The following is a 21,289-nucleotide window of genomic DNA, read 5'->3' as shown; positions in this document are numbered from 1 at the left end:
TAATGTATGGAAAAGAGAGAAGCTTCTAAATTGAACAGAAATCATCAAAATCTTCTCAGATCAACAAAGGGCATCTTGGCTGGTCAACTTGACTGCCTTTTCCTACGGTTTTGGGTCCCCGGTTGGCAGGGAGACCATGGCCTCCTGGGGCCATCACCTCGACTTAGAACACTTTCAGCACTGGGGTCAGTGTTAGCCATACTGACGAGAACCTACACTTTCTAAGTACAGTGTCTCATGGGTTACCGAGCCCACTGACAGGATTTTATGTGAACCTCACAACCACCCTGTTCAAGTGTGCAGGGCAGGTGCGATCTGCCCGGGTTCCAGATGAGGACATGGCAGTTTGTACAAGCACCACGGAACTCTGTCCACCCGGGAAAGGCCTGGAGACCAGGCCCTGGTGAAGTCACAGTGAGAATCGGTGATTTGGGGCTTCTGACATGGGTCCTTCCAGCAGCCTCTCTTCAAGACCCCCTACTCACCTGGGGCCTCTCTCCCCCAAGCCTTCACCCCAGGCTGAACCTACCGCCCAAGGTTGGAATGAGTAAGCCAGTCTGAGCATCACTTTGTTCCGATCTCCCGGTATCATCATTTCCACAGCCCAACAGGGTAGCATTTAAGACCACACATCACAGGCTTTTCAAAAAAATACAGCTTTTTATTGTCTCGGATGCAAATATAGTTTTAAAACTGCATTGTAGTGTTGAATACAGCTGGTGGAAACGTGCTTCTCGACAGCGGAGCATGAAGGGTGGTGTTCTGGGTGGTGCAGGCCTGAGGGAGCCTCCGAGTAACAAGGCTCTTCTCGGGTTTTGCTGTTCGGACCACGAGGGGAAACTGCCTCCCAACGGAGCCCTGACGCAATCACCAAAGCTCACAACAGAAAAAACGAACCATTTATACAATGAACTGGAAGCTGGCAAAGGAAAAGAACGCCGTGGTAGCTCAGCCGTGATGTTACAAAATAAGTAGATGAACGAGGTTCCCTTTCGCGGGCCGTCTGAGAAGATTCGGGTAGAGAAACAGCAGGGCGTTGTCGGGGAGAGGCTGTGTTCAAGCTCCCTTGTGAGAAACACAGCCTAGGAATTGTGTGTCCCTGGGCTGAGCCCTTCATACCCTTCAACTGCAGGACAAACTCTACGGAAATGTATCCGTTTCTCCCAAGCCCTCCACAATCTCAAGCCTTGGGAGGAGCACACCTCTGTTTAGAAACCCAGAAGAGAATTCTTCAAATTAGTGACGCCCAGGGTTGACTGTGAAACCAAAAGTTTGACTGGGAGATGGAGGTGAATTCTGCTACATATTTGGGAAGGAATTTCACAAAAATAAAATTCCATTAAGTAAACAAACACAGGCAGGCTTGTGCAAGCACGTGCACACACACACACACACACACACAGAATCAAAGCCAACATTTAACATGAAAAGTTCCCTTTTCTTTCTCAAAGGCTGATTTTCGCAAATCCCAACAAGGAGACAGCCTCCTGCATGATGAGCCAGGAAAGCCAAGTCCTCAGAAGGAAAACAAAACGGGGCAGTTGCTGGAGGTACACAGTAGGTCCTAGGGCTTCTCCCTGCTCTCGCCGTCCCTCCGATCCCAGAGGGTCAAGGCCAAGGAGACTACTGAAAGTTACAAACAGGTGTTGAGCTTCCAAGCTCTTCCACCCTCCAACCCCCTTCTCCCCTTGTGCATGTTCAGACGTGGTGAAAATCCTCAACATATACGGTATCAGGGCACCGAGGTGAAGACTCAGGCTGCGGCTGCCATGTTGCTCACACCAGGGCATCCCAGCTCTCTCCTCCAGTGAGACCATGACCGAGGGAACACTTGGCAAAGCTAAGTTCCCATGAGCGGTGGGTGGGTTTCGTCACTGGTGAAGTGCGTAACAGGAAGCAGGCCATCTCTAGGGAAAGGCAACTTTCCACCAGAGAGAGAGGAGCGAGCGGACCAGCTTATCCACGGCGTGGGGGGTCCTGGGCATGGGGCAGGGAGCACTGAGGACAGCCCGGCGCCACGCCGTGTGCTTCAGCTAGACCGTGCCAGCTTGTAATCCTCAAACAATGGACCTGCTCCTCGTTCCTCTAGTTCTCAGGTCCCTTGCCACCACACCCCTTCACCTGGGTCGAGACAAAGGGGGTTGATACCACCCTGGGGGCCATGCTTGCTCAGTCTAAGTTTATATTTCTATCGGCCAGAGCAGGAAAACCTCCCGGCCCGTCAGGTCACAAGGGCAGTGGGTGCCCAAGGACACAGGGGCGACAACTGACCACCCCTCCTCCTGCAGAGGCTCCAGGAACAGGGTGGCGCTGGGGGTTCCCTGCTCCCCAGTCCTTCCTCCTGACAAGGGCCAGTGACGTCCGCTAGCACCTCATTAACTCTAACTTCTGATGCTGGGACGGCTGCTCTCGTGTGAGAAACTCTGGCTGGACAGCAGCGGGGGTGCACGGGCTGGAGCCCCCCTGGGGGTGACTGCAGGTGTAACCCGCCTGAGATGGGAGGGGCGGGCCCGCCAACTTTTAGAAAGCCCCTTGGTGGCACCTGCCCTGTCCCTGTGTTTCCCACTCATCGTGAAAGAGCAGGCACAGTGTGAAGAGGGCTGATGGCACAGAAAGATTTCACAGAAATGCTTTTCAAAGATTTATGTGTCAGACAGGCTTTTTTTTTTTTTCCTTTTCAGATTGATCTTTTTTTTATTCTCCAAAGTGTCAGCATTTTAAAGCTTCTTTTATGGGAGCAGAGGCAGGAGCAGGGGTGAAAATGAGTGTAAACAAAGCACAGCCCTGTGGGCAGCACACCCTGCAGCCCGCTGGCAGGGTGGTCTCGCTGCCCCTGCGCCCCCACTGGGCCCCTCTGTCTGGCCAGATTCATCGGGCAAGATTCCAAAATAAGAAATTATTCTGGGACAAGAAACAGTCATGTCTGTGGTAAGAGATACAGCTTTGTGGCCCAACAGCCGTGGTAATTGTGAGCACCAAGAGAAATGGATTTAAGTAAATGACTCAAAACAAAAACATGCATCTAGTTAACAGTCTGCTAGGACAGACAGACAGACAGACACACACACACACACACACACACAACCCTTCAAAGTCTCATGTGACCCAACAGCCTTAAATATTTAACAAAACAGAATCATGAACATTAATTCAGCAAAAGGAAGAGGAGAGGTAGGCCGAAGAAGCAAGAGGCCAATTTTACATCCCACAGAGTTAAAAAAAAAAAAAGAAAAAGACTCCCAGCACCGGGTGGGGAGAAGGCTGCTCATTTAGGAGAGGTCTTGGTGGGCCAAGCATTACGGCCATTCACGCGGTTTACAAAGGCACAGGAACTGGGGAAGGGACGGAGCTCATGACCCTCCACAAGCCCTCGTAGCTGGGGATGTCTCGTGTTCTTCCTTTTGACCCTAGTGAGTTCTTACCATGGTGGTCTTCCCCTTCTGAAGGGCAAATTCATGTTTATCCTGGGGTGAAGGATGAGCTCTCTTACCACTTCCCAGTGGACATTAAGGATCAGCCCAGCCTTGTCTTGTGCTCGCCCCTCAGGGGAGTGATCTGGGAGGCTTGTAAACACGTTTTCTGGAGAGGCTGAGGGACGCCGCCAAGCTGCTCTTGTGCGGGGCTGAAGCACAGACAAGGGAGTAGGTGATGGTCGGTGACCTGCAGCAGAGACGGTGGCATGGCCGGCGGCAGGGAGACGTCACCCCTGCCATCCTCCATCAACAGAGGCCGAGGCAGGGCTGGCTGCCCCCTGAGCACCTTCAGCAGGCCTCCAGGAACCCGCGGGAGCCTCCAAATGGGTCCAAGCTGCAGGAGGTTGCCCTCAGCAGCCCCCACTCAGAGCCTACCCAGCATTCCCGGCCTTGCCTAGCACTGCCCAGGCTCCATCTCTGGCAGGGAGGACAGAGATTGACTGGAAAGTCCACTGAGACTCTGAACTTCACAGCAGGACGTTAAAAGCACATTCTTTCAACGAGGAGGTACCCTTGGCTGGGCTTCCTGAGCGTTAGAGAGAGCACCCGCCCTTCCATCTGCAGCTCCTCTTGCACATCACATACAAGAGGATGGGCCCGGACACCCCGAATGCAATTCCACCTTCAGAAGCAGGCCGCTGCCCCCAGATATCCCTCCGCCTGGATCAAATATGAGTGTAACTCTTCACTGTATGATCTGGGAGATGCCCAGAAACTGAGGCTGGCTGCCTCAGAGGGCTGCCCGACAACATTCAATCTCTTCCTCCAAACACAACACAGGACAGACTTTGGGTGTGGTGACATCTTTGGTCCGAGAACTGTTATGGTTTGGGGCTCCTGGCTGAACCATCCAGACAAGGCGACAGACCCACGGCGGCACCGTGGAGTCTGGCCTCTCAAATGCTGCGCTCTCAGGGCTGCGAGCGTGCACCCGAGGCTGCTGGCTCGTCTGAGGCTGCGGCTTGGAGGAAGGTGCAGAACAAGGGCCATGCGGTGAGGTGGCGCCCAGCGAGGCCCCGCCTGAGTCCCCGCCACGGTTCTCAAGCTACCGACGACGGCTGCCGAGGCCCCGGCAGAACGGAGCGAGGCCGCCCGCGGCGCCACCCGAGGGGTCTCCGGAGCCAGAGCAGCAGCTTCGCCTTGCTTTGCGAACCTTCTCGCGCCGCGAGCATTCACACCCACCGCTTCCGCACGCGGGTTCCGGGGTTCCCTGGCGGCCTGTGCGGTGGGAGCAGCTGTCCAAACCTACTTACAAGGTCAGAGTGTGAGGGAGGAAGGGAGGTGCCTTCCACCTGCCCCACGGGCGAGTCAGAGCGGCGCCATCCGAGTGCCCAGGGGTGACAGGAGCGAGCATCCAGAAGTCTGAGGACAGAACTGAAGAGGAACCCTTATGCCTCCCAGCTCCCAGGCGCAGGCCGTGCCCCTTTGTCCCCTCTACTCCCTGCTCAGGCACCAGGGGCCCGGCAGACCACCAGCAGGACCGGACTTTGTCTGGGTTGCCTGAGGGCAGGGGAGGTCACGACTGAGGTCAATGAGTAAGAGTTCACAGCAAGGGCTTCCCAAAGACGGGCTACTGCTGTCCACAGGCCCCGAACCTGCTTCAGCCCTGAGCGCAGTGTTGCGTGGCCCAGTGGGCCGGCGGAGTTGGAGGGGGGCCCTGAGCTCTGCGTCAGGAGAGGCATGGGCTGCAGCCCCTCTCCACGGGCGGGAAGAGCCTCTGTGGCATCTTGCGCGGCCACGCGCCCGCCAGGCGCTGCTACGAGTCCCCCGGTCTCCTGCCGATGGCGGTGACGGCCTGTGCCGCCTGCTCCGGCAGCTGGGACGGGTCTGTCAGGACGGACGTGGTGGTGCTCAGCTGCCGGAGGCTGTGCAGCGCCGCTGGAAGGAAGGGGCGGGTTAGCCCAGGGACACAGGGACACGGGCCCACGCGGCCGCTTCGGGTCGCACCGCGGGCGGCACACGCGCTCGTGCGCACAAACCGTGTGGTAATTCTCATGTCCCCGAAGGAGCAGAGGCCCTGAGCGCCACCGAGGGACAGACGCCAGCAAAGCCTCTCTGCCCCGAGGACAACTGCAAATCCTGTCTCCTCTCCTGCGGACAAGCAGGGAACCCCAAGCTCTTCCTGTCTGTCCACCTCTATAACCTCAGTATAAGGGCACAGCCCTGTTAGTTCTAAGAATTAAATCAGAAAACATCTGAAAGCACAGGGCTGGTGAACAGTAGGTGCTCAATAAACGCAAGGTGGACCTGAGCACACGGACACACGGGGATGACAGGAAGCAAAGGGCAGGCGCGAGGGGCCGTGCCCCTGTCCTGCAGCTGGCATCTCTGGCCGGGGCCCCCTGCTGACGCGGCTGCTCGTGGGGGCGCCTGGATCTCCCGTGGCACTGTCTGCAAAGGCCCTCCTGTCCCCGGGACTATCCTCAAGGGTGTGGCGAGCCCCCGTGATGCCGTGGTCCCTGCGTAGCCCCCGACTCACTTGGCCTGAGGACGGGCAGGGAGCAGTGCTGGTCCAGCCAGGACAGCGCCGTCCGGTGCAGCTCTTCCAGGCTGCTGGTGGACACCATCCCCTTGAAGGACTCAAACAGCGGCTTGATAATGATACTGAACTGCACGGCACGTGGGTTAAAGAAAAGATAAGCAAGGAGGAGGCCGGCGGACACGTAACCGGGGGTGAGGAGAATAAAGTCCAGCTACGGGCTTGCCCGTGACCAACTCCCCCTGGGACGACAAGTAACCATGTACAGTTGATGAGGGAGTGTGATCTAGATAAGATGCACCCTCACATTCCCCTGAAATCTCTCCATCTGACTCTAACTGAGCAACAGGTTAATGAGCACTGAGCAGGCCGGAGGCAAGGACACAGACGTTTCCTCGGTGTGGAACAGGTCTGAGCACCCTGACATGAAAGCCAGCAGTCTGTGGATACCTGCAAGAAGAGCAGAGGCACACAGCAGACCGCAAAGCAGAAGCTGTCTAGAGATGGAGGAGGTCTGTCTTTTGTGATAAACACACGCGCTGGCTCTTAGTCACATTCTGTGTGGGTCTCCCAAACCATCCTAGGCAAGCAAATATGCAAAAGCATGAGTCTATTTTCTCCCTGATCTGAGCCACGGTTGTACCCACGGCCCCCCCGAGCTGAGGCTGATGATGAAGAATGTGCCATTTTACCAAAGAGGTCTTGGCTCAGCCCAGCTGCCACCTCCATCAATGATAAGGGCCAGAGCCAGGCTGAGTAAGCCGGGCAAAGCAGAGGCAACAGAGCTGGTGTCTGGTCTGTCATCTGTCTCTTCAAAACCAGCCATTAGAGTGCCAACAGATAAAATCCTCTGCTCCTAAACGGCTGTCTCTCCAGTCTGTCAGCAAGAAGGTGAAGACACATGGCCAACCTACCATGTGTGTAGATTGTCTGAGGCAGAGAGGTGGCTGAAAGGGGACTGACAAGGCAGGGGCTGTCCCCCAGAGGGGCCCTGCTGACATCTGGAAGGCTGAGCGCAGGTGGGCCTTGGCCCCAGAGACGGAGCCCAGCACGCAGATATACGTGCCTCATAACAGCATCAAAGACCACGTGGCCCAAACGCAGACAACAACCTGCAGGGAGCTGGTTTCAAATCCTGACTCTGCCACTTAGTGATTTATGAGCCCTGGTTTCCCATCTATCTCATGGGGCAGTACTCACCCCTCCCCGGAGATGGCCGCCAGGATGTGTCGGATTAGATCCTACCTCCTTCCTACAGCATTGCCTCGGCAGGTGGCTCTGGCACCTTGCGATAAAGCATCTTTATTTCCCAAGCACGGAGAGAGCAAAGCTGATCGTTCTGCCTCCCCAGGAAGTCCCAAGCCTGGATGGTCACCAACAACAGCCCCCCTTCCCACCACGGGCCAGGCCAGGCCCCTGGACCGAGGCAGAAACCAGCACTGCCTGCTGGATGAACTCAACAGCAACCATTTGTGGGGGGTGGGAGAAGCAAAGGAAACCCAAAGATACAATCCAGAACTTCCAATTCTGTAGGGTCCGGCTCTTCACATACTCATCAAACATGTCCCTCATGTGATCGAATTGGTGCCGGGTGACGGGCACTCCCGTGGCAGGAAGCAGTTGCTGGCAGGAGCTGCAACGACAGGAAGAATCAGAGGAAGCTCAGAGCGGCCGGCGATGAAGCTGGACCCTGGGGCGCCAAGTGGGCAGGGCCAGTCGCCGCTGGTCACCGCAGGCCCAAGAGGAGAGGCCTCAGGAGGAGGAGGATGACAAAAGCCCAAAGGACCCTCCTGCCTCTGGGACATGCACTTGGGAGGATGAGGCACCAGCCCCGGGCCCCACCCCCCAGGCTCACATGATGGTGGCGTTGAGCTCCTCGATCTCCTCCCGCAGCCGCCGGGCTTCCTCCTGCATCTGGCCCCGCTCCTGCTGCAGCTTGGTGATGTACTCCACGGTCTTCTGCAGCGTGATGGCGTGGCTGGTCTGGGAGAGGGTCGGCAGGGTCAAACCACGGCAGCCATGGCGACCCTGCCTGGCTAGCTGGCGCCGAGGCCAACACAGGGGCTCCCCACCCACCCGACACCACTCACCAGCTTGGAATTATTAGAGATCAAACTGTTGAGGGTGTCAAAGCCCATCTTGATGTTGAAGCGCCTTTTCTGCTCAGCTGAAATATGCTTCATCTGCCGGTTCTGTTGGGGAATCGAGCGGTCGCTGTGACACAGGGTGGACCAGAGGGCCACCGCCCCTCCCTCCCAACCTGCGGCTCAGGGGCTAGAGAGTAAGTGGAAGGAGGGGCAACAGGAGCCGTGAGGGGGCAGGACAGGGGTGCTAGAAAACCCTGCCTGCTGAATGGAGGCCCTTGGCAGGGGCTGTGACCACTGCTGATCAGCCTTTCCCAGCCACCCTCAGCCCGCTCCTCCGCTGACCCAGTTCTTCCAGCCGCCACCTCCCTCGTGCTACAGGGTTCAGGCTGGTTCTGGGGCTCAGGGCCGGCTAGTAGGTGGGGGAATGGGAGGAGCCGGCCTTATCTCCAGATTAAGTAGCAAATGTCCAGGTTCCTGATGCTACCCTAGCCTGCTGGAGCACCAGGCGGGTCTGTGCTGCTCCTTTCCTGTGTGTCCCTAGTAAGGGACGCAGCTGCCCCATCGGTCCCTTGATATTCTCCCCCTTGCCTTCCCCCCATCCCTCCAAGAAAATCAAGACCCAAGAGAGACCTGTGATACCTTTAAAGCAGCCACATTTTTGGGGTCTGCAGATTTCCCTGAGCAGTTGTTCTGGGGAGACTGGGGACTGGGGCTCTGCTCTGAAGCACATGGAGAGGCCTGCCCTGAGTTTGGGCAATCTCGACCTGAGAAGAACAGAGACTCCTCTTAGGACACGGCTGGCTGCAGCAGCTGAAACAGTGCTCACCCAGGAAGGGAAGCCCCACAAGTCCCAAACCCTGGAGACCCATCCGGAACCTCCCACAGCGACCCCAGAGCAAAAACTGGAGAAATCCTTGCCAACATCCCAAGGAGGGCTCTGTTAGGTGTGGACAAGGCCTGATGAAGGCTGGCTGGACGTGGGGTAGGAACACGGCCTGAGCTTGGCCAGCCACAGGTCTTGGGGACACGGAGAGTTTTGACAGGAGGCCTGACTGCTAACCCAGCTTACTAACAAGCCACCTGGGGGCCACCTGCGGTTTCCGCAGCCTCTGTGAGGCTCTAGTTCTTACCCTGTGTGTCAAGTACACGTATCTGTTTATTTTTGTTCTTTCAACTCTACATATACATTTTCCTGTATTTTCAATCTCGCCTGCTCCCACGCCAGCCATGCCCTGGTCACTGGCATCTCTCAGGAGGCCCCCGGAACCCCTGGGGCTGCCCCAACTGCCTGCCTGGAGAGCCTCAGTGCACTCTTTCTGTGGCGCTGCCCACCGCCCCGCCCTGCTGCTCAGTTTCCCCATGCAGCTCCGACACCCAGTGCCCTGCGCCTCAGCAGACAGGGAAACACTAGGCTACCTGAGCCCTAACTTACACCACCGTAGGGGCCTGACTCGTAACTAGTCTTCATTTTTAGCTTTCCAGACTGGAGGCCCTTATTCGTCCAGCCTCCTTGGGCAAGTCCCTCTACTGTCTGATCTCTGTAGGCAGAGACCTTTCCTCCTCGGGTCTTCCTGACTGCTCAGGGAAGACAACCGTTCACCATAGAGCTCCAGGAGCAACCATGCCCAGGTTTTACTTGAGACAAGGCACCTTTGGTCTCCCTCCCCGATGAGGCATCTGAAAGGAGGAAGCCTGGGTTCTGGTTCTACCCCCACCGCCAGGGGCACACACAACCTTGGGCAAATCCTTTATCCCTGGCTTCATGGCTCTTCACTGGGCAAAATCAGTTCTCCCCCAACAGTCCTGCCAGTGGAAGGCCCACGGTGTGGAAATGGGCTCAACGATGTGAGGTGCTTGAAAACTAAGGGATGACCACGGTGATGTGGAGACAAGCCTGGGTGGTTTCCGTTTTCTGGAAAGCGTTGACAGCCTCAATCCCTTGTCTGGATCAGAACTGGCAACTCAGAGCCAGGCCTTTCTGAAGGAGGTCAGAGTGGTGTTCCCCGAGTGCATTAGTTGCCTGCCCCGCACACGCTTGCCACTTTCCTGCTACTGTGGATGATCCGGCCCTACACTGAGCACGTCCCAGCGTGGGCCACTAGGCTTCTAAGACCTCACTGAACATCCCATAAGTCCAGCCCCAATCCTGGGGAACCCCACGGGCAGTCTCCCTGACCCAGGTGTGGGCATGCTCATTTCACTCACGAAGTCCCAACCATTCGGACTGGAGCGCACACTCACTGGAACCCATGGCAGGGACCTGCTCGCCCTTCACCAGGGAGTCTTGCACAGCACTTGGAGAGAAGAGCCGAGAGACAGGGGCTGGCTGGCTGCTCGTGGTGCGGCCAAGGTCTGTCACCAGGATGCCACTGTGGAACTCCGTGACTCCAGGAGCCTGAGGTGACACAGGAGACAGAGATCACCCCCGACCACAGTCATGTCAGGTGAGGACCACCAAGAGCAGGGCCATGCTGGGGTGATAAGGACACGAGGGTCTGGGCGCCTGGGTGGCTCAGTTGGTTAAGCGACTGCCTTCGGCTCAGGTCATGATCCCAGGGTCCTGGGATCGAGTCCCGCATTGGGCTCCCTGCTCTGCGGGGAGCCTGCTTCTCCCTCTCCCACTCCCCCTGCTTGTGTTCCCTCTCTCGCTGTGTCTCTCTCTGTCAAATAAATAAATAAAATCTTTAAAAAAAAAAAAAAAGGACACGAGGGTCTGCCTAGGGCCCCCTCACCCGGGCAATGGCAGCAGGCGTGAGGACCACACTGGACTGCGACACGGTAGAAGCCAACATCCCTTCTCTCTTCAGAGGGCCTGATGTCATGATCACTGCTTGTGGTTGTCCTGAAAAGGCAGCTGCCAGAACAAGAAGGTGAGGGTGAGGCCCGGAGTCATGGGGGCCTGCTTCTGACACTACTGTTGCTGAGCCCAGGCACTGTGGGGCTCCCCAGGAGCAGCCCAGACCCCTCTCCTGCTGCTCAGACATCGCCTTCCTCACCACAGGGCACGGAGAGACAAAACCACCGGGGTACCTGACATTTGTTTTGCAACTTCTTGAAGGGGACAGATTACAGACCCAGGAAAGAGATCACCTGAACCATGCTTTTTCAAACTGGGTTGAGACTAACTTGAAAAGAAGACCACAGAGTAGACAACAGACTAGATCACACACATGTGGTAGATCGGAACCCTTTTGTTTCACGAGTGTGGGTGTGTCGCAAGTTTGCAAGCCTTGGGGACAGGGAAATATCCCTCGGGAAGGGGAGCTCAGACTCTGGCTTCCCTCCACCTGACTCACCTGGGGCAATGCAAGCATTCTTCAATACCACGGACACAGACTCTGGTTTGGGAGCAGGCACTATTTTGGGGGGCTGCTTGGGCCTCCCCCCAGTCAAAGAGACAGGTTTGGGGTGCACAAAAGTTAAACAGGGTTGGGGAGGTCCGGCAGTTGGCGGCCGGGTGACCGGAGGCAGCGCCAGGCCACAGGGGGACACTGAGGGCGTGGGATGGTGGGTTGTGATGACAAGGCCCTGGCTCTGGCTGAAGGTGGTGGCAGACGCGTCATGGGTGAGGGTGGCAGAGGCCGTGTGTGTGATGACGGAGGGCGACTTGCTGGCTCCAGCAAACTTCGGCGGTAGGAAGGTAGGTGGAGCCGAGGGGCTCAAGGCAGGGGCAGGGGGTGGTGGGGCTAGAGGCAGGGCAGGGGAAGCAGGTGCTGGGGCAGGGCTGGGAGACAGCAAGGGCATGGTGAACACAGGGAGGAAAGGCTGAGGGACATTCAGCGGTGGTGCAGGAGGACCGAAGTCTGTGGGCTGGATAAAGGGGTCTCCAGGCCGGGGAGCCCGTTCACAGCCCTGCCTATCCGTGGGGTCCAGGGTGGTGGCTGCAGGAGCTGCTATGAGGCCATCAGGGAGGCTCACGGTGGGGAGAGCGGTGGATGACAGGATGCTCTCCTAAGAAAGGAAGGACAAATGCTGGATCACACAACTTGCTGTCACTTCCTGGTACGACACACCAAAGTCCAACAACGTACGCTGGGCACCTGAGCAGAACCTTCAGACAGAGGGACGAGGCGATGGCTCCCGCCCCCATTCCCGCTAATCTGGGGGGAATGGAGCTGTGTCTCTCCAGGCGTCCGCAGGGGTCCTGTTTCCACTAGGGACTAAATGGTAACACAGGGCTCAGACAAAGTGACTGTCTGCACACAGTTGGTTCTAGGCCTGGGAAGATCTCGTCTCTAGAGTCCAGCAGGGGTCCCCCCAAAGTCCCGGCCATCTTCCATTACGCAGCACAGGCAGCCTGAAGCACAGCTGCTCAGAGGGCTTCCTCAGGACAGTTGCACGTATCAACTTCCAGAGGTCACCTCTTCCTAAAAGGGAAACGCTCTAAGGAATCAGTTGCCAAGACCTCAGTCTCTATAGAAGAAATTCTTCCCAGAGCCAGATGGAAGAAGATGGGGCCAGGTTTCTGGTGTCTGACTAGATATGGGTACCAGCCTGATAGCCCCTAAGGGCAAAGAGCAGGGCCTCACTCAGCTGCTGGACCAACTTGTGTTAATTGTTACGTAAAAAGTAAAAGGAATACAGGGAACTTTTTTTTAGTGATTTGTGTTTTCCTTTGCTGATCCTCTCTCAACTGGTTAGAACAGAGCTCGCCGCACACAGGTTACACGGAGCCTCAGGCAGGAGCACGGGCTTACCGACAGCTCCCACCTCTTGGAGATCTATGGCTGCTTTCAAGGAGGGCTAGAATAACGTCTTTATGCATTGTATGTGTGTTCAGCACTAGATCTAGCAAGCCCTAGCACTTTGCTTATGACTGCACAGTTATTCATTGGCCTAGCCCTGGCCACCTCTCCCCAGCTCCCTCTACCTGAGCCGGTGGACTGTTGGGATCTGGTGCAGGTGTTGAGACAGGAGCAGGCAGCATGGAACCAAAAATGGAGCGGCTGGAAGAGAAGAGGTCTGAAAGACAACATCGGGCGCTTCTGAGCAAGGTGTGCCCATCATATTCTTGAATTAAGATCCAAATAAATCGGGTACTGAACCCCATCTTACCCAGAGGAATGCCATGGCCAGAGGGCGTTCCCCCCTGAAGTAACTCTGCAGAAAGAGGCCCTCTGATTGGAACCGCTCATGCTGGCAACTAGTGTGGGGTCTGAAATACTCCCAGGCCTGGCGTTTGGCGGCTCTTACGAGCCCAGTTCTAACTGCAGGACACTGCGGGGAGGTGGCTGTGTTGCCAGCGCCCTCTGCTGCCTATAGGGAGAACTGCTTACGGTCCTGGGCAAACCTGAGGATCTGGGACTGCAGGAGTGAGAGAACCCTGTGGCAGAGAAGCTTCCCAGATCTTGCAACTACTACCAAAAAAAAAAAAAAAAAAAAGGTAGTTCTGGAAAAATTCTAAGTCCTCCCCCTTGCCCATTCTAACTCTAATGAAGGGAAGCACCAGTGTGCTTTAACCTGGGCAAAAGGAGATAGATCCAGGCAGCCATGCTCGCTCCCTGCCCCATGTCCTCACCCTGGAAGGGTTCAAAAGTGTCCATGAAGTCCAGGTTGGGCTGCAGAGGAATCAGCCCCGGCTGGATCATGTCTGCATTTCCCAGATGTGCTGTAAGAATCAGAAAGGAGACAGAGGAATCATTCTGTCTTCTCAAACAATGTTGCAGAAACACATAAAAGACCTGGAATGGATTCTCCTGGTCCTGTTCACATTCTAGATTCTTCCAAGGAGAAGTGCAGGCGGCTGGCTGGAATTTCTACCTTCTTGTGGGTTTGTGGCTATTCTCCACCCTCAGAAGGCAGGAAAGAAAGAAAGAGAGTTTTTATAAGAAAGGTGAAGTATCGGGGCGCCTGGGTGGCTCAGTCGGTTAAGCATCTGCCTTCAGCTCAGGTCATGATCCCGGGGTCCTGGGATCGAGCCCCGCTCATCGGGCTCCCCGCTCCGCGGGAAGCCTGCTTCTCCCTCTCCCACTCCCCCTGCTTGTGTTCCCTCTCTTGCTGTGTCAAATAAATAAATAAATAAATCTAAAAAAAAAAAGAAAAGAAAAGAAGGGTGAAGTATCAGGAAACAGACACTCCCAGGATGCTGAGATCCTCAGTTCTGTTAGTCTGTGGGCTCTTCCCTGAGGTGTTAACTGGATGCCTGAATGCGGCCAGGTAAAAGGTCATGCCCAGGAATGCTTCTAATTTTCTTCCCAGTCAAAGGCCCCATCACTTGGGGACAGTATCAGAAATGTGAAATTGATTCAGACCAAATCCCCAGTCTTCTCTCAGGGGCACCATGGGCCTGACAGCTGTCCAGGAAGGTCCATTTGCAGTCCCCACCCACTCAGTGCATGTGGCCCTCAGATGCCAGCGAGGTTGGCCAGTCCTGCCCTGGGGGGGCCAGGTTGGGGAGGCGCTGGTAGAGAAGGAAACCTGTGTGTTCAAAGTCAAGGATCTAGAGGTGGGTTACCTATTTCCCGGGGGTTGGGCCAGGCCACTGGCTGGTGTGAGGAAAGTGTTGAGAAGAGGGTGTCGCTGAATTCCGACATGAGCATGTCTGTGTCCAGCAGTGGGTCCTCCTCCATGGGGACTGGGGTCTTCCATCCATCCCCACGTTTGTGCCAATAAAGCATGTCATCATCCTACCGCCAACAGAGGGGGGAGGCAAAATCAGAGGGGCACTAGTGAACTCAGAATTCCCAATCACCTCATGCCAGGGGAGTATGTCACCCTACTGTACAGAGCTGCAAGGGCTGTTGTAAAAGAAGAGGGGAGTGAGTGGAGCAGGGAGAACTGGCCTGTTTCCTTAGTCTGCATGTCCTCCGTGTGAGGAGGGGGGCGGCCCTCCTGGAGCTGCAGGAAGGCAGGTGCGGCAGGCTTCACTGTCGGGCCACCCACGTCATTGCTGTTTCTTGTCAAAGGAGGGTTCCCGTGAGGGTCCTCCCAGCCCCCGAGCTCACTCACCTGGGCCAGGCTGGAAAGGTCCTCATCCTTGTGCTGCTGTAGCTGTGGAGAAAAAGGGGAGACAAAGTGTCACCCAGGGTCCTGGCAGGGGATGAGGCTCCTCCTGGAAGCATCTAGGCCTCTTCTCCCTGGAAAGCGTGGGAGGGATCCTGCTCTCTGCCATTCCCAGGCCCATGCTGGGCACAGAAGAGATTCTCAACCAGTGTTTGTAGAATAACTAGCAGCAGGAGAAACTGAGACCAAAAACACGGCCAAAGCAGGCCCATCACCTGGGCTGGGCTGGAACACGGGGTTCCACGGGGGCAGCGATGGACCCACAGCCTCGGGGGCCGGTGTCTGAACACAGACTTAGATCCTCCCTTCCCTGTGGGGCTTCCCGAACATGCTGTTCTTGGAGCCCAAGCCAGATACCCTTTTCTTGAAGTAGGTTCTCCACTTGTGATACTCCCGGATCACGATCTCAATGCGGCTCTTCCAGTACTTCCCTTCTGTGGTGATGGCCTGTGACGAGAATGCGGGTCAGAATCAAAAGAGGGCAATCTAGTTTGACGGGCAGAACTCGACCTGAAAATAAAGATGCGTCTGACACTGGCAGTCAGCTCGGGCAATCCAGCTCAGAGGACCCTCCCACATGCATACAGCTTCATTCACAAAGTGCGTCCCACCTCTTCTGTGCTACAACTAGCCTCCACCCTAGAGATGGGCTTTTACTTCGTGACCTCAGATAACCAAGTGTGACTGTGGTGGTATGAGTCCCAAGGGTCTGGATTGGACACGGGTCAGAGAGTGCTCGGGCAGGGAAGAGGAAGAGGGCCCTCCACCCAGGCACTGAAAAGGCCCTACAGAGAGCCTGGGGTAGCACTAACTGCCCTTATCCAGAAGACTCTGCCACATTTTCAAAGGGTGAAAACAAATGGCCAATCACAGAAGTTTTAGGTGGAAAGTGACTTCCAAGAGTAGCTACTTCAACCTTTCCGTCACGCAGGTGAGCCCCTTCCACGTATCCCTGAAGAACTCTGGTGACGAAGAAGTCACGCCCTCCTCAGAGAGCCTGCCTCACTTTCAGGTTCCTTTTTGTTTATGGCTGGAGGATACAAAAGCCAGTCCCAGATATCATAAGGCCCATATAATTTCACCTACAAATACTGCATTGTGTATCTGATAGTAAAGAATCTTCACAGTGAACAATACAGTATTATCACCAGACCCACAAAATGGTATTCCTTAATATTGTCCAATACCAGATCACATCCCACCACTCAAAAGGGTCTTTCACTGGGTTACTTTCTATTTGTTCCCCCTTTTATCCCAACAGTGAGACATGCTTGGATAACATTAAAACAATGCAGAAGGGTATAAGGGTATCCACCTCACTCTAATCCCCCTCCCCAGAGGTAGCCACCAATAAAGGATTTCTGTATATCATTCTAGACTCTTCCTACACACACACAATCACACAGATACACACTTTAAAAAAAATTAACATAGAGTTACTGAAATACTGTTGCGCAACTTGCTTTTTTTTTCTCAGTTACTATTTCTTCAGCATCTTTCCATCTCATCATATAAAGATCTTGAGGTCATTCTTTAACCATTAAAGATATCTGCCTTGTAAGGAGCCCAGATCCCTCCCTACTGACTTCCAGAAAAATGCCAATGTTAAGGGAAAGTGGAAAGTAAGTCCCAATGGGAGAACCTCTCAGTGCTCGGGTCAGCCCAGCCTGAGAAGAGGGGAGCCTCTGTGGGCTGTCACAACCTCATCTTTTGAGAGGTCACATGGTCCTTCTCCCTACCCCACCCCCGCTGCTGCGGAATCCAACCCCTGCTCCCGGCCTTGGGAGAGTCGCTTCCTCCTGATGAGGGCAGATCCTTTCCAGCTACTGATGGTCACGAGCCAAGTACCTCTGGCCTGCGATGCTCATCTACTTCAACAGAGCCATCTAGTGGAGTGACAAAGTGGCACACGGGATTCTTGCGCTTCTCCAAATCTGGGCAGAGAAAGGATGAGACGTATCACTATGACCAAGACCCCTGAAAGAGTCCCTGCCCCCTCTGTCCACATCCCCCTCAGGGTGGGACCCTCCCAAGTGTTCTTCTCCTTCCCTTGAAAATAAGATTTCAGAGAATAAAGGAAAAGAATCTGTCAGTAACTCATGGGTAAGAAAGGGAGTCCGGCTTATCAAAAGAAATGCCAGCCTAACCCAAACATGCCCCAAGCACGCTGATCTCCTGCAAAGGTCACCGGATCTACCGGCATGAAGCCAGCTAGAGAATGAACAAGGCCTGGGTCTGTATCTTCTTTGACCTGCTGAAAATAGGAACTGTTCCCTGACTCTTCAAATATCACCTCTCTGCTACAACCTCCTTGACTCCCCTGGAAAGAACTAAGCCCTCCCTCCTCTGCCTTTACAACACTGGGCCCAAGCATCTAACCTAATAGTGAGCACATTATGCTGTGAACCCTGAGCGAACACATCTGTCTCCTGCATATTATAGGCAACTACATGACACAGACCATGTGACTGGCCCCCTGTGCCTGACACCTGAGAAGTATCCAGTTCATTAGGATCTGGCTTGGTTTTCCTATTGCTGGACTGCCCAAGAGAGGCTTCCCTTTGAGGCATAATGTTTGAAAAGTGGGCTCTGGGCCCCAAGGTGCAAAGGCCTCCAGGTGGTAGAACCTGGAGGTCCTGCCCACCACAAGGCCTCGGGGCCCCTACAGGCCCCTCCTACCGGAAGCCTGTGTACCACTCACACTGCATGTACCACGCCCGCCAGATGGCATTATTGAGCCGGATCTTGTCTCTCCACTGGAGTTTCAGGCCCTTGAAATTCTTCCACTTTGGAGACACCAACTTCCCACTGAAAGGTAAGACAGAGAAGGGAAACTTAGTGGTTTCTCTGAAAATGAAATGAAATCGAAAAGTGTCACCCACTGACTCCAGGCCTGAAAATTCTGGATTAATCCATCACAAGCCACAGGCTAGGCTTGACAGAAGGCACGAGTCACTTTGGGATTTCTTCCTAGTGATTGGCCGCAGGGAGGGGGGAGGTGGCTGTGGGGGTGGTGGCAAAGTCAGCACACGGAGGGGACAGGACTGGCCACGCGTTGGTAGGTGTTGGCACACGGGTTCACTGTCTTAGTCTGTCGACATTCACCTGTCTTTTAAATTTTCCATAATTAAAAGTTAAAAATCTTTTGATTTTTCAATATATCAGATCATCGCATTGTATACCTTACTTCAACTTATGCAATGTTGTATGTCAATTACAACCCAACAAAGTGGGGGGCAGGGAGGGAGAAAAGAAAGAAATCTGCTGGCAAATAAACGAAAGCCAAGCTCCTTTACCCTGGGCCACCTTCTTTGCCACCAGCCCCCAAGAGGCATTTACAACGCGGGCACACCAACGTCCCACTGGCCTCCGAGCCTGCATGACCCTCTCCTGCCGCCAGACCTGTGCACACATGGTCCTCACTCTTCATGGACCTCCTTCTGCCCCCTGCTCCAACACCGTCTCCTCCGTGCTGGCACTGGCCTCCCACAGGCTGCTGCTGACTCCTTCAGGGTTCCCTGAGCACCAGTCAAACTCAAAGGTGGCACTCAGCCGGCCTCCACAGAGCAGCGTCCGCACCCAGAGCCGCACGCAGTACCCTGCGGCTTGCCAAGGGGAAGGCCCGTGAGGTGTCATCACCCTAAACACCTAGCACAGACCACGGCACACAGCAGGGCCTGGGAATAATTCTCCAGATGAGTTAAGGAGCCCTCAGACCCCAGCTACCAGCCGGCGAGGAGCTCTCCCCAGTGGCACGGCCTTCTCAGAGTCCAGTTTGCCAAGTGCTGTGTCAGAAGCCACCTCTGGGCGGCTGACACAGGGTTCCCTTTTTCAGAAGGCTGGAGATGGACAAGGCATGATCTGTAGTCCACACTCTAGGGGGCTCTGGTGGTTCTACCTGGTTGTGAGCCACAGCCCTGCCTCTCCCGCAAAGCCACTCAGAGACCTCGTGAGGAAGAGCAACTGTTCTCCAAAGACTAGTACCCAAGCAGTAAACCCTACCTGAACCCGAGAACCTGGCTTAAAAAGCACAGCCCCTGGCTGGGGACCTGGCAAGACCTCGTGCCTCTCACACCTATCCCAGCGAGCCAGGCTTTGGATGACATAGGCCAGAAGGCTGTGACCCCCAGAGAGAAAATGTCACAGCACGCCCTTGTAGAATCTGAGGGACAGACAGACAGCAGCAGTCTCAGCTCAAAGGGCTGGACGTTTCCAACCTGTCTGTCACCTTCCTTGCCGTCTCTGCCCAGTCCAAAGGTACTCCTAACCTACCTCCAAGCAGTCCGCTTTCACTCAGGCTCAGCAGCCAACGGCTAGGCCTCGAGCCCTGGCTTTTGCAGTCAGGTAGCTTGTCTGACATCCAGTTTCCTGGGTAAACTCAGGATAATACCATCTCCTCCTGAGTGTTTTAATAAGGACTAAATGAGAGACAGTGTATGTATGTACATACACATATACACTTAGACATATATAACTGGTAAACCCTACAGCAAAATATAAATTTAAGGTATTCATAACCATTTCAATTATCTGGACTTAAGTTATTACTGAAAGACCTGAATTTTAACACCTCCTGACTTGCAAAGTCCTTTCTTTTGTGTTTGCCACCACTGTCATGTGGCCCTTCCTCCTCCAGGGGAGGAAAAAGCTGACACCCACGGTCCCACCCACGGTCCCACCCACGGTCTCACCCTCGATACACCAGTGAACAAAGACCGTGGCAGAGGGCAGCCCTGTCTAAGTGCTTTGAAGGCAGGGACTGGGTCTCATTCACACATTCGACAAGTGACGGGCGCTACAAGGGAGGAAAGAACAGATGGGGCACACGAGGCCCCGCCCCTGTGGAGCACACCAGGCGCTGAGGGTCACAAAGAAGAGCCCAGGGCTGTGGGAGTGCAGAGGTGCGTAACCAACCCAGTCGGCAGTAGTCAGGGGAGGCTTTCTGGAGGAGGTGCCATCTCAGCTACCGCCTGGAGGATGAGGAAACGGGCTCAACCCTGAGCCAGGGAGGGGCCCCTGCTGCTCTTCTGCCTGCCTGTGGGGGCTCTGAGGTGAGCACCCACACGCCTGGTCAAGAGCCCCTGCATGAGGCCGGGGGGAGGCGTGCGGCCACTTTACGCCAGGCTGCAGAGCAGGGCGCATGGCAGAGTAGATTAGGTCCCACAACCTGGCAAAACCAACCCTCTTTCCCCTCCTCTGTAAGACCTTCCAGCAACTTGGTATCTAGCTGGGCAGGTGGTTCCAGGAAACAAAACAAAACAAAACAGAAAACTGTCCCTGTTTTTCTATTTCCTTAAAGGGAAAAAAGATACTTTTTCTGTAATTGACAGTTTCCTCATGCTGAAGCCAGGATTCAAAGGCCACCCTTCTTTGAGGAATCCTGCCGGGGTGTCTGCCGCCTCCACAGATGGCTGTGGAGGACAGAAGCAGAAGGGCTGCCATGTGAATGAGGACTCCAGGGAAGAAAACAACCTCTGATGTCCTGCAATGTTCTGTTAAGAACTAACCACTGCGCTTACCTACAGACCGAACCTCAGCCCCGCTTTAAGAAAAAGTGGCTGACGTGAGCATCTTCTCAAAGACGTTAGATCATGCGGGCAGCTTCAATTACTCACAATGAAGAGGTGGGAAGATGCAAAGAGAGCTCAAACCCTGTGGGCTAGAAACCAAATTGGACAGGGGGGCAGTTTGGGGTTCTCCTCTCCTTCCTCCTCGCTTGCTGAAATGGTTCACTTTTCCTTGATGTCTGTGTCAAATTGGGTCAAACCTCAGTACAAATATGTAGGAGTTCAGAATATACAACTGGTATCACATCCCTGTCCCAGATTTCTGTAATATCTCAACAGTCAACAGGTGGTGCTCAACCAACACAAAGAGGTGAGTCCAAAACCAAAACCTAAGACACCCACAGAAGCACAGACAGTAAAAGAGCAACTAGGATGTTTTTTATGGTGACTGACCACCCTTTGCCCACAGAAATTTCAAGACAAGATCTGAAGAAGCAGCACGCACAGTTCTATATATAAGGTACTACAGAGAAAAAAGGAATCCACAGACACGTTTTTAGAAAAATGTGGGGATACATTTTTTTTTTTTAAGATTTATTTATTTGACAGAGAGAGAGACAGCAAGAGAGGGAACACAAGCAGGGGGAGTGGGAGAGGGAGAAGCAGGCTTCCCGCCGAGCAGGGAGCCCAATGCGGGGCTCGATCCCAGGACCCTGGGATCATGACCTGAACCGAAAGCAA

General features: G+C 54.8%; 1 protein-coding gene across 1 annotated transcript in view; it reads right to left on the bottom strand.

Annotated features, from left to right (window-relative positions):
• Nucleotides 1-643: 643 nt before the first annotated feature.
• Nucleotides 644-21,289, bottom strand: part of LOC110588239 (MLX interacting protein) — a 60,980-nt gene continuing 40,334 nt past the window's right edge. The window contains exons 2-17 of the mRNA XM_021698538.2: nucleotides 17,743-17,849; nucleotides 16,890-16,975; nucleotides 15,399-15,488; nucleotides 14,988-15,029; nucleotides 14,494-14,665; nucleotides 13,558-13,647; nucleotides 12,910-13,001; nucleotides 11,336-11,990; nucleotides 10,772-10,893; nucleotides 10,281-10,434; nucleotides 8,679-8,803; nucleotides 8,043-8,144; nucleotides 7,808-7,935; nucleotides 7,462-7,585; nucleotides 5,953-6,082; nucleotides 644-5,351 (exon numbers count right to left, since the gene is read on the bottom strand). Coding sequence (XP_021554213.1) covers nucleotides 5,230-5,351; nucleotides 5,953-6,082; nucleotides 7,462-7,585; nucleotides 7,808-7,935; nucleotides 8,043-8,144; nucleotides 8,679-8,803; nucleotides 10,281-10,434; nucleotides 10,772-10,893; nucleotides 11,336-11,990; nucleotides 12,910-13,001; nucleotides 13,558-13,647; nucleotides 14,494-14,665; nucleotides 14,988-15,029; nucleotides 15,399-15,488; nucleotides 16,890-16,975; nucleotides 17,743-17,849 — 2,341 coding nt within the window. The 3' untranslated portion in view covers nucleotides 644-5,229. The remainder of the gene's footprint in view (nucleotides 5,352-5,952; nucleotides 6,083-7,461; nucleotides 7,586-7,807; nucleotides 7,936-8,042; nucleotides 8,145-8,678; nucleotides 8,804-10,280; nucleotides 10,435-10,771; nucleotides 10,894-11,335; nucleotides 11,991-12,909; nucleotides 13,002-13,557; nucleotides 13,648-14,493; nucleotides 14,666-14,987; nucleotides 15,030-15,398; nucleotides 15,489-16,889; nucleotides 16,976-17,742; nucleotides 17,850-21,289) is intronic.

This window comes from Neomonachus schauinslandi, chromosome 14, assembly GCF_002201575.2.
Source record: "Neomonachus schauinslandi chromosome 14, ASM220157v2, whole genome shotgun sequence".
Classification (NCBI taxonomy): domain Eukaryota; kingdom Metazoa; phylum Chordata; class Mammalia; order Carnivora; family Phocidae; genus Neomonachus; species Neomonachus schauinslandi.
This window is presented reverse-complemented; position numbering and strand designations above follow the sequence as displayed.